Genomic DNA, 12,676 nt, shown 5'->3' on the forward strand with positions numbered 1-12,676 from the left:
GGTAGGTCAGCTCCCTTCCCGCCCTACCAAGCCGCAGCCCCTTGACGGCACTGCGCCTGCGCGAGGAAACGAAATCGCTCTGGCTCCGCCCCCTCAGGGTCCAGCGACAATGGGCCGGGGGTGGGGGTGGGGGCGGGGGCGGCCTCGGGGGACGCTCTAGCCGGGAACTCGAAGCTCTGGCCTTTCCTCGGCCGGGCCGGGCCCCAGCAATAAGCTGAGCCTCGTTGAACTCGAGGCTTCGCAAGGCCTTGCGGCCGCGCCGGAAGTGACGCGAGGCCGTCGGGTGGACCCTCGCGTCCCGTCGGGCCTTGCGGCGGCGGGAAGATGGCGGCGGCGGGAGCGTTAGAGAAGAGTTTCGTGGAGCTGTGCGGCGCCGAGCGAGAGACACAGCGGCGCTTCCGGGACTTCACCGTCGACGGCTCCGGTACGCGGCGAGCGGGCCTTCAGGCCCCGGCCTCCCCTTCCCCTGGACCCCCGGCCCCTCAAGCTGCTCTCCCCTCCCCTGGCTTGTCTGCGCTCCCGAGGCCGTCGCTGGGCTGGGGGCAGAGCCCTCGGACCCAGCGGCCGGTCACCGCCCCCTGCGTGCCTCAGTGTCTGTTAAAGGGGAGCTTGGCTCAAGGGATCGGAAGGGGCCCCGGCTCGGACGTTCTCTCTTTGAAGATCCCTCCCAGCCGTGACATTCTGGGTTCTGAGGCCCTGTCTCCTGTTCTCCGCTCTAAGGCCCCTCCCACCCCTCATGGCCTCTGTTCTCAGGCCCCTCCCGCCTCTCCCATTCTCTGTTCTAAGGGCCCTTCCACCCTCACATTTTCTGTTCTAAGGACCCTCCCGCTTCTCCCATTCTCTGTTCTAAGGGCCCTCACACCACTCTTTGTCCTAAGGCTCCTCCCACCTTTGACATTCTCAGTTCTAAGGATCTCTCCAGCTCCAAAAGTCCCTCCTGATGTTCATATTCTTTGTTGTTGGTCTTTTTTTTTTTGGCTAGGCAGTGAGGTTAAGTGACTTGCCCAGGGTCACACAGCTAGTAAGTGTTATGTGTCTGAGCCCACATTTGAACTCAGGTCCTCCTGACTCCAGGGCCAGTGCTCTATCCACTGCTCCACCTAGCTGCCCCTTGACATTCATATTCTAAGAAACTTTCCACCTCTAACATTCTATGTTCTAAAGCCCTTTCTGGCTCTGATATACTAGGTTTTAAAGCCCCTCCCAACTCTGACATTCTGTGCTTCAAATTCCCTTCCATCTCTGACATTCTCTGTTCCAAAGTCCATTCCAGCTCTAACATTCTGTGATCTAAGACTGCTTTCAGTGCCTGAGTGTTAAGCCTTTCTCTGATGTTCCCTTTGCAGAACTTGTGGGTTTATCAGGAGCTGTGAAATATGTTGAGAGTGCTGGTGGCTTCTACTATATAGAAAGCAGCAAGTTGTTTTCAGTCACCAGAAACAGGTTCATTCATTGGTGAGTGTTACAGTTACCACTGCCAGAAAGGAGGGCTGGGCCATATATATTCTTGTACAATGGGGGGACTTTACTTCAGGTGAATAATGGTTTTTAAGAATGGGAAGAGACTTCTAAAAATGTGATTTCTAAGTTATATGGAGAACAAATGTAGTGAGAAAAAATTCTGGATTTGAATTCTGACTTAATACTTTGCTGACTCAGTACCTGTGTGACTTTGGTCACATTATTTAATATCTCTGGACCTCAGTTTCCACATCTGTAAAATGAGGGTGTTGGACTACATAACCTCTAATGAATGACCTTTTCTCCTATAAATTTATGATCCCAGGCAGTAGAAAATAAAAATGACCAACATTAAACATATTGTACTATACAGTAACATATAGAACATGGTGATAGATACTAGGAAAAATACATTGTTTAGATAAGATATTGATCTGTCCTCCCAGAGTTTACAGTCTAGTATAGGCCTGCATAACATACAGCCGTGGGTCACTTGCAGCCCACCAAAGGATTTCAGGCAGCCCTTGAAAAATGTAGGGTTGCCACTTCGCACTCTTCTGTTTGTCACGTGACCCACAGCAATTAACCATGGTCAGTCAGTCTCTAGTCTAACCTATCTACAGCCCAAAAAAGTTTAGTCTGTTTTAATTTTGGCACCTACTTGCTGCCAAGTATAGGGCTGCTCTAGTAATGCCAGAAGAAAGAAAACTTAGACTACAAAGTATTCCATGGTAGGTGCATTAGCTCTGCTCTGCAAAGTTTTAAGTAAGACATCAAGGTGAAGATCATTCTGGACCAGGTGTTGATTAGGGAAGACTTCCCAAAGGGAGTCATCTGGTGGAGCTGTAAGAAGTGAGTAGAAATGCAGCCGGTAAAGAAGGAGAGGAAAGCCATTACCAGTATGAGAAATAGCCGATAAAGCCATTAAGGTATGAAAACAGTATGTGTTTGGAGATAGACTAAAAATTAAGTCTGACTGGGGAAGGGAGTGGCTGTTATAGGAAACTGGAAAGACTGTAGATGGCCTTCAGTGTCAAGCACAAAATTTGAACTTTATTTTATAGGCAGTATGGAGCCATAGAAGGTTTGTGAGCAGGTCTGCTGGATAGGGCAGCTTTTAGATACAAGGCAAGGTTACCTCCTGAGTGGAGCTATAGGGAAACCCATGAACACATTTTAGTTCTGGCTTTGCCATTATATGTACAGTGTCTAGCCTGCATGTAGAGTACTTCCTTTTTGTTGATGTATAAATTTTTTTAAATTCCACCAGTGAGCACAAACTACAAAGCAGAGTCCTTAAAACATAAACAAATGATTGCAACTTGTGACTGATAGTTGAAGTAACCATGCACTTTTATAATTTACTACTTGTCAGAACAAAGGGGAGTTGTCTGTTTTCAGTTTAACAGGGTAGAACCAGCACCATTATAGATAACCTGCCTTTGGTTGCTGTTTAATTTTCTTTACTTACATAGTTGTACTCAATGTGTATATTCTTCTTTTGGATCTGCTTTCTTTATGCTGCTGTATCCCTTAATATGAGAATTCCCATATTTCTTTGAATTTTTATTTTTGTTACTCAGGGTACAATAATATTTCATGGCATTCATACAACACTGTTCATTCAACCATTCCCTATTCATTGGGCACTTTACTGTCAGTCTCTTAGGAGTCATTTCTGAGTCAGATGCAGTTTCTTTATCAATCAAATGCAGACAGTTGGAAAAGGGGAAAGAAGATGTTTCATCATCAGTAATTATAATTTCAGTTGGTTTTTTTTTGTTTTGTTTTGGGTTTGTTTTTTGAATCATTATTATTTCTTAGCACCTTAAGATTTCCATAGCATTTTCCTCCAGTAATTCTGTTAAGTAGTTATCATAAGTAGAATAATTCCTTTTTTAAATAAAGGTGGAATTGAGGTTCAAAGAATGGAGGTGCCAGCTATTAAGTGTTAGATTCAAACTGATATCCTTCGTCTCCAAATCCAGCATTTTGTGCTGTGCGCCTTGGAATGACTTGTTTTAGATGGAATAAAGTAAGAGAATAATTCCTGCCTTTCTTCTCTTTAGGGAAGGTTTTATAGAAACAATAGGTTTTAGAGTTTTTTTTTAGCAGTGAGGGAATGGGCTAAGAGGAGATAGTGAATTGTGAGGTTTGGAGGAAGACTTTTAGATGTGCAAGTGTGATGATTGGATGGAAGAGGCTTTGAGTGAATTTCATTCAGGGAGCAGAGGGGATGAGTTGGGGAGCAGACATCATGGGAAGGTTAAGAGAGAATCTGAATTTTCTGATACAGAAGAAGGGAATCCACTAAAGCACTCTTCTGAGTGCTAAGATACAAAACAAGACATAGAGGTCACTTCAGGCAAGTACCAGGATTGCACCGTTCTAGGAAGACAATATGGCAAAGGTCAGAGTTAGGAAACAGACATAAGTATTTGGCAGGAGCCTAGAGAAGCAAAGGCAGATAGATAGTGGTGATGAATCAGAATTGTCAAGTAAATTTGATAAGATAGTCAAGAATAAGGAGTTCTTTACTTGGGAGGAAGGTAATTTTATAGCTTACCTGATATATTGGGGAAAACATGAGTGTGGAGGTGCTTTTCAGGATTTTCTTTTCTTTTTTTTTTTTTAGGCAATTGGGGTTAAGTGAGTTGCCCAGGGTCACACAGCTAGTAAGTGACAAGTGTTTGGTCTGAGGCAGATTTGAACTCAGGTCGTCCTGACTTCAGGGCCAGTGCTCTATCCACTGCACCACCTAGCTGCCCTGTTTTCAGGATTTTCAATGAAGGCTACAGCTACTTCTCCAGTTAGCCTTTGACCGAACAGTTCTGTCTTCAGTAGAAGCGTATAGGTGATGAGTTTGAAAATTTTTCTTTTTTACCCTTCTTAAAGTTAGGAATTTCTTTGCTTACTGATATGCAAGCCCTGTTTTGGAAATAGCAAGAGAAAACCAAACAGCCTCATAAGATTAGAATCGTTTTTATATACTATTATGTTCCTTTTAACTGTGGAAGTGGTGTGTAAAGATGAACAATGAGGGCAGCAAATAAATGGCCACATACTACAGGCCCTGCCAGAAGCCACAGGAGTTAGCAGTGGATCACACAGGCTTGTAGAAGTTGCCTTTGCTTGATAGTATGTTAATTTTAGTCACATGACCAATATCATGAAGACAAACTTCATGGCAACAGTTCTTCCATCATATTAAATTTTACCATCTCTTGTTCCTGCTCCTTTTTGGGCTCTCACCTCAAGGATCGCTTCCTACACCAGGCTTTTCCTGATCTCCCCAGTTGTTAGCCACCTGCCGCACTCTCAGAATTACTTTGTGGTTTTTTTTGTACCTGCATATTTGAATTCCAATTATTTCACCTCCAGTAGGATGTGAATTTCTTGAAGACAAGAACTGTTACACTTATTCTTTTTTCTCTCTAGTGCCTAACGCAAGTGTTTTATAATAGCTAACATTTGTATAGTGCCTTAAGGTTTGCAAAGGCCTTTATAAATTTGATTCTCCCAATAACTCTGGGAGGTGAGTGCTTTTATTATCCTAATTTTACAAATGAGGAAACTGAGGCAAACGAGTTAAGTGATTTGTCCCACCGCTAGTAAATGTCTGAGGCAGGATTTAAACTCAGCTCTTCCTGATTCCAGGTCCATTGCTCTTTCCATTGCTCCACTTAGCTGCCTAATTGGTTCTTTAAAATGTTTGTTGAATTGAATTGCCTCAGGTAAATGAAACTTGGAAGTATTTTCATTTTGTGGGGATTTTTTTAGTCTTAGATTTTATATTATTCTCTGCATTGTAAGTTGAACTCTAATTTTGTGATTTGGGGCTCTTGGATGGCATTGTGTATGTAACATTGGTCTAAGTTTATCTGAATTCTCAAATGTGGGGTATTTGCATATAATATTTATTATACTCATACATGTAATATTCTTATACTGTCCAGTAACAGAGTAAAGTATAAACTTGATAACCACCAGGAAGTCTCTCTCTCTCTTTCCACAGGGTCACCTCAGGCGATATGTTAGAGCTGGTGGAGGAATCTCTGGACATAAATCTTCTGAATAATGCCATCCGCCTCAAATTCCAAAATTGTAGTGTCTTACCTGGAGGTGTTCACATCTCTGAGACTCATAATCATGTGATCATTTTGATTTTAACCAGTCACACAGTACACCGATTAATACTGCCTCACCCTTCCCGGATGTACAGGAGTGTAAGTTTAAGTGAAGGTTCCAGAATGACTATGGCTATCAGTGACTCGTAACCTTCCCTTTAGTTGTGCCTTAGAACATTATCCCTTGGATTATGAGCAGACTTGATTTCCTTACTAGAGTTGTAATTACCCAATGTGCATCAGGCTGAATATTTAAAGATCGCATGGAGGAGCTTTTTTTCTTTCTAGACAACCCATTTTCACTTTAAAAGGGTTGATAGTAGTATAAAGGAGTGATTATTTTTTAATTTATTAATGGCTTGTTATTTTGCAGGAATTGGTAACTGAGAGTCAAATGCAGTCAATATTCACTGATATTGGGAAAGTTGATTTTAGGGATCCTTGCAACTGCCAGTTAATCCCTGCAGTTCCCGGACTGGCGCCCAATGCTACCACTTCAGTTGCCTGGCTCAGCAGCGAGGGGGAAGCAATGTTTGCTCTCCCTTCAGCTTCTGGGGGATTATTTGTCCTGAAACTACCTCCTCATGATATACCTGGTAAGATGGAGACTTGGCTTCCGTTTTAGAATTGTGCCTTATGAAGGGAGGGGGGGGTTTCAGTCGTCCCGTTCTGCCCCCTTCCTCAAGGGAAGGAGCCCCTTCCCCAGCATTCCTAACCGGGTTTAGCTGGCATGGCTCAAGTACTTCCATCTTCTCATAGTTTAAAGCATTGAATCTGTAGCCAGTATTTCTTGACCTCTAAATTTTAACTTATCCCCATTACTAGACTGGAAGTCCTGTGAGGTCTGCACATATTAGAACTTGATAAATATTGATTGAACTGAATTAGGCACCATTTTTTTTTTGTACAAGTCTGATGTTTTACTCATAGATTCCAAATGAATTTCCAATGAAACCTATAAAAGAGTAGGAAAATTGAGGTTGAGCTTTCAAATTGTATAATCTACTCCAGGTTATACAATGTATTATTATAGATGATAAAACTAAAACATAGACTCCTATCCTAAGGTCAAAAACTAGCATTTAAAATTATTAATATTAAATAGATTAATGTGATTAAAAAATGGATTTGGTTTCCGCTCCCAGGAAGAAGTAAAGTGCTTTTCCAAAGCTAGACCCTGTCAGCAGGTCATCTTGTTTAACTTCAAGCCCATGTTTTCATTCAATCATCTTGAGAAATTTGTTTGTTTTGTTTTTTTAGGCAATTGGGGTTAAGTGACTTGCCCAGGGTCACACAGCTAGTAAGTGTCAAGTGTTTGGTCTGAGGCCACATTTGAACTCAGGTCTTCCTGACTTCAGGGCCAGTGCTGTATCCACTATGCCACCTAGCTGCCCCCCAAAAATGTTTTTTAACGTATTCTCCTCAGATGAAGATATAGCCCAAGTTTCTCTCTTCAGTTTTGTTAACTGTGGACTACTTTTAGGTGGGCGAAACATAAGTAAGGGGAACCTTAGATATATTTTGTTTCTTTTTTTGTTTTCAAGGTACTGTGTCAGTTGTAGAATTGAAACAGAGCTCAGTAATGCAACGTTTGCTCACAGGCTGGATGCCAACAGCTATGAGGTTAGTAGTAGCTTGCAAAGAAGTCAAAAGACCTGTACTGGTCTAATTTATGCCTTGGCCTAGATTTTTTTAAAAGGCACAAAAAACACTTATTTATAGGATTTGATGCCTTATAGTAGAGAATGTCATACTAATTCTGAAGTATTTGTTAAGTGTTTTGTAATTGATGGTGTTAAATAACTTCCTAGAGAAGAAAAGTTTATAGCATCGTGTGTGATGAAAGCAAGCACCAGAGAGTCTAGTCATGGTTCATTTATGACAGCATCCATTCTGTCCAATACTTTTCATGGAATGGGAACTTATACATAAACACACCCCTATATATAGTTAATTTTCTAAATCCAGTTTCATCTAGAATAATTAGTAGAAATTGCTTGTTTCTTAGAGCAGATTAGCATATGAGAGAAAAAATGCTATTAGAATGGAACCTTTTTCTGTTATAAATGATGTTGTTGATTTGGGTCAAATCCAAACATACAATACAAACTTAATATGAGTCCACAGTTAGCCTCTATAACTGGTAATAATCCTGTCCCATAATAGTATTTTCAAAGTGTTTCAGCAGGTGGTAAACTAATGCTGCTGCTACTGTTGATTAAAAGTACATGAAAACCTCAAAAACTTCATGTTGCATGTCTCTTTTAAATGACTGCTCTCTGGCTTTGCTACAGCTCTGTATGCTTACATTTTTAGGGGTGACCAGAGCCCTTCTGACCGCCCCGTGAGTCTCTCTGTTCACTGTGTGGAGCATGATGCCTTCATCTTTGCACTTTGCCAGGATCACAAGCTCCGGATGTGGTCTTACAAGGTAAAGGCCCAAAGAGCCATTGACTTTGGGCCTGTTCTCATTCTTAAGCTTAAGATTAAAGGGTGAATGATGAGGGATTGAAGCTAATTATGTTGGTCTGAAAGACAGATCAGAAATCTTGGAAATCCTGACATCATTAAGAGATTTGTTTTCATACATTGCAGTTTGCACTTATAATTTCTAAAGCACAACAGGAGCAGGTTGTAGTCATAACAATATATTTTGGTAAAATAAAACTTTAAAAAAACCTTGAACTTAAAAAAAAAACTTAAAACCTAAAAAAAAAAATCATCATAAAAATGGCAGCAGTGATACCAATTTCCTTTTTAGATCTGTCAAAATTGAAGAGAAATGTTTCACCCTACCTTTTTATATAAATAAAATCTATCCGGTTGTTCAAATAAATGCCAATAGTGAATTTTGTGTAAGTGTGCTTGGATTGACCGTTTCTGATGATCAGAGGGAAAGAAGGATCTTTAACAACTTTTTTTGTGTCTCATTATCTTTCCATCTCGAACAGGACCAAATGTGCCTGATGGTAGCTGACATGCTGGAATATGTGCCTGTAAATAAAGACCTGAGACTGGCAGCTGGGACTGGCCACAAATTGCGCCTCGCCTATTCCCCTTCCATGGGCCTCTGCCTGGGTGTCTATATGCATGCACCAAAACAGGGGCAGGTATATGTTGTTTAGCATTTTCATTAGCTTTCCATGGGTATTTTGGAGCCGTGTTATAAAGTGAATCCTTTTGTCTTTTAAAAATCTCATCTCTTTCATTTACCTTACTGAACATTTCATGCATAAACTAATTGTCATTTGTGAGATGCCAGCAAGTACTGTGAGGACGTGGAAATGAACAGATTTTGAAGAATAGAGGTAGAAAAATGGAGTTGGTAGAGGAGGTTCTGCTTTTAAAGGACTGTGGGGTGAATTAGCTGGAGACAAAAGAGGAAGACTAGAAGCTCAAGAAAGCAGGAGACGTCACCTGCCTTCAGAAAAGGCATGTCTCCAAAATGGGTATCTGAGAGGAGCCCAACCATGGCCATCGGCTGTAGAGAAAAGATATGTGGGTACCTGGGGATGTGTTCTATACTAGGGCAAATATGAGTCCGGAATATATTTTTTAACAAGAGCATTTCTTTTTACAAGTTATTCTCCTAGCACTCATAATTAAGCTATTGCTCAAATGAATGAATAAAGAAGCATTTATTGGTTACTTACATACAAGGGACTCCATTAAGTGCTGAAAATACAAATACAACAAGTGAGATAGGCCCTCCCATCAAGAACCATTCATTCTAGAACGGTGAGACAACGTAGAGGGAAACGGGGGCCAGGGAAGGGAGATTTGGTCTGGAGAGTCGTCAAGACCAGTGAGTTGATCCATACAGTAGTCATTTAGTCATATTTCCAAAAACAGTTGCTTTGAGTACCATGCCCAGAACAAGAGGTAAAAAGCAGGTTGGGACACAGAGCAGTATACAGATAAATGACTAGGTGAATGCCCCCTTGTTTTCTTCATTTTAAAGAAAATAACTGACACTGAAGAGATTTGCAGTGAAATTTCAAGTTGTTTCCAATACTGTTTTGTGGTTCAAAACAATTCAGCTACCTTTGGTTATGCTGATTCTTTTATCTAAAGCATTGTTTGATCATCCTGCTTAAAAATTTGTATTTCAACAGTTCTGCATCTTCCAGTTGGTGAGCACTGAAAATAACCGATACAGTCTAGATCACATTTCCTCATTATTCACATCTCAGGTAGGTTCTCATGGTAAAAATCCCCTTATTGTAAACCATAGTGGTCCAGACCACAAAGCATTATATGGTTTAAGAGACTTCAGGTTATCAACTAAGATTTCCCTGCACATGTGAATGGAACTCTTATCTGAATTCTGCCACAGTTCAGTGTGGTATTGTCCTTCAAGTTTTTTTTTTGTTTTGTTTTAATTTTTTTCGTTCTAGATTTTTTTTGTTTTTCCTTCTACTTTTTGATGCACTTATCTTTTCTCTTCCTTTCCCTTAGGAGACACTAATTGACTTTACCTTAACATCCACTGATATCTGGGCACTATGGCATGATGTTGAGAACCAAACAATTGTGAAATACATCAATTTTGAACAGTAAGTGTTATTTCCCTCTTTATGACCCTACCCTACTCAAAACATACCCATCCTTGAAAAAACAGGGTGACTTATGAGATGTGGCTGTGGTTTTTATGAGGAGTGAGAGTGTTTGTCCAAGTACTGAAAGGGGCTGGTGGTTTGGAGCTGAACCTGCTGGAAACTTACTGAGAGCATGAGCTGAAGGTTAAATTCTGCGGCAAATTGGATGTCTAGGTCACATTTCCTCAGCTTGTCTCTGGTGGTCATTGTTGCTAGCCTGACAGCCATGTTCTTCTTCAGTAATGTTGCAGGGCAGTGGAACCCAGTTTTCATGCAGTCTCTGCCAGAGGAGGAAGTCACTATCGGAGATGACCAGGACCCAAGAGTAAGTGGCACCCAGCTCAAGGCAAATAGGAAGGAGTATGAGGGGACTGACTTTGCACACTGGCTTTCACAGATGGAAAGCCCACTCAGTTAACCACATTAGTGCTAAGGAGCTCTGGGAGGACCTAGAAGTCCTGTAAGGTCGCAGGAGTGATAGAGCTGGAGTCAGGACACCTGGCTTATTATTATTACTTCCAAGGTGTTTGACATTGGGTTCAACTTCCCACTGCCATCCTCACCTGTCAAATGAGAGTAAAAGTACTTGCCCTGCCTAATCCTTAGGGGATCAAATGAGGGTCAAAAAAGCAGTTTGCAAACCCAGGTGGTATTCACATGGAAATTATTGGTGTTATTATTATTGGTAGTGGTGGTGGTATGAAAGGGAAGTGAATCCAAAGGACTGAGGATGGAAAGAAGGGGGAGTCCTTTTGCCTGATTTAACTGGGGACCCCAGAATTTCCATCAAAACCCCTATCTGATTCCATTTTTATTGTAAGAAACATCACATTAGAACCCTGGTGGTGGGAGTTAGGAACATCAGTGTTGGAGGCTTTCCATGTTGCAATGATAAAAATTTTACCGTACCATCACATTAAAGCACTGTATAAATGTTCGCCATGATTAATGGCATGTGGCAAACGTGTCTCACAGGGTTGGTTTAAGAATAAAATAAGATTATCTAGATAATCCATAGAAAATCCTTGAAAACCTTAAGGAGTGATACAAAGGTGAATTTTTCTAGTTGAGCCAGTGTGACAATGTATTTTCTAAGAAGGCATTTTCTAATAAGGGATTTCCAGTGGAGTTGAAGTGCCATTTAAGGGGCAGTCCAACTTCCCACTACCATCCTCAGCAGCCCAAAGTCTATTAAGTTGGAAGCTGAGTAGCTGTATTCTTCCAACGAAGAACAAGAATAGCTCTATGTAGCAGAAGGAGATTGATCATGGGTTTCATTTCGCCTTGTAGAGTTTAGAGAACTACTTTCCTACTCAAATGTAGAAACAATTTCCATACTCTGTCTAATGTGAATGAAAATGTAGGAATTTGTGCTCTCTCGCTCTCTCTTTTTTTTTTTTAAAGAAGTTTTTCAAGTTTGGTTTTCAGTCTCTTTCATTTGGCTTTGCTGACTTTGCTATATGTTCCTACAGGAGACCTATCTAGAGAGTCTTTTCACGCCTGGACGATTCACAAATGCTGCTATTTTCAAAGCTTTACAGGTTAGCAAGAAGTTGATCCATATTTGCTATTAATATTTTGTGTTTTTATGCAAGAAACAGTAAGGTTAATATGGTTTGCATTTGTTAATTACAGTGCACCCAGGTAGAGGGATATGCTAACAATTACAGTGTAAAGGACAACTGCTTTTTCAGTTCAATTCAACAAGCATTTATTAAGCACCTACTATGTTCAAGGCACTGTGCAAGGCCCTGGGAATACAAAGACAAGATCAGCAAACAGTCCCTGTCCTAAAGGAACTTAGACTCTACTAGGGGATGGAGTATGTAAATGGCTGAGTAAAATACAAGATCATTTGAGGAGGCAGCATTAATAACTAGGGGTTCAGAAAAAGCAGAGAGGGAACCCCTTGAAGGCAGCTAAGGATTCTAAGAAGTAAGCATGGGGAAACAGTGTGTTTAGCTGTGGGGGAGTTTGTGCAGAGGCAAGAGAGGAAATGTTGAGTTCCAGAAACAGCTAGACCAGTTTGGCTGGGACAGGGAGTGGTGTGAACTACGTCTAGAAAGGTAGGTTAGAGTCAAGTTGTACATACAGGGATTTCAGTACCAAGCTGAGGAGTTGACAGTTTTTCCTGGAGGCAGTAGGGTTGTTTTTGAGGAGGGGAGTGACATGGTCCAGACCTGTGTGTGTAGATGGGATGGAGAAGGGAGAGACTGGAAGCCAATACCCCAATGAGGAGGCTATTGCTGAAGTCCATGAGAGGAGTTAGGAGGACCTGAATTAGGGTGGTGGCTGTCTGTATGAGTGGAAAGAATGCAAGAGAAGTTTTGAAGGCAGGATCAATAAGACCTAGTAACTGATTGACTGTAAAAGGTGAGGGAGAAGTAAGAACTGCAAAGGACTTAAACCTTAAAGACTGGGTGGTAGAGAGGGGGTAGGGGTTAAAGATTTATTTTAGATAAAAGATCTTTTACTAAAGAGTAAAACCTC

The 12,676-nt window shown here is 41.3% G+C and overlaps 1 protein-coding gene across 1 annotated transcript in view; it reads left to right on the forward strand.

The window, feature by feature from the left end:
- The first annotated feature begins 306 nt into the window (after positions 1-306).
- The window catches only part of NUP160 (nucleoporin 160), a 48,265-nt gene continuing 35,895 nt past the window's right edge, over positions 307-12,676 (forward strand). Inside the window, exons 1-11 of the mRNA XM_027837830.1 lie at positions 307-424; positions 1,347-1,455; positions 5,477-5,687; positions 5,962-6,184; positions 7,133-7,211; positions 7,905-8,019; positions 8,540-8,698; positions 9,704-9,781; positions 10,047-10,144; positions 10,427-10,511; positions 11,659-11,727. Coding sequence (XP_027693631.1) covers positions 325-424; positions 1,347-1,455; positions 5,477-5,687; positions 5,962-6,184; positions 7,133-7,211; positions 7,905-8,019; positions 8,540-8,698; positions 9,704-9,781; positions 10,047-10,144; positions 10,427-10,511; positions 11,659-11,727 — 1,326 coding nt within the window. The 5' untranslated portion in view covers positions 307-324. The remainder of the gene's footprint in view (positions 425-1,346; positions 1,456-5,476; positions 5,688-5,961; positions 6,185-7,132; positions 7,212-7,904; positions 8,020-8,539; positions 8,699-9,703; positions 9,782-10,046; positions 10,145-10,426; positions 10,512-11,658; positions 11,728-12,676) is intronic.

The sequence above is a fragment of the Vombatus ursinus genome, unplaced genomic scaffold, assembly GCF_900497805.2.
Source record: "Vombatus ursinus unplaced genomic scaffold, bare-nosed wombat genome assembly UNPS02014822.1, whole genome shotgun sequence".
NCBI classification, from domain to species: Eukaryota; Metazoa; Chordata; class Mammalia; order Diprotodontia; family Vombatidae; genus Vombatus; species Vombatus ursinus.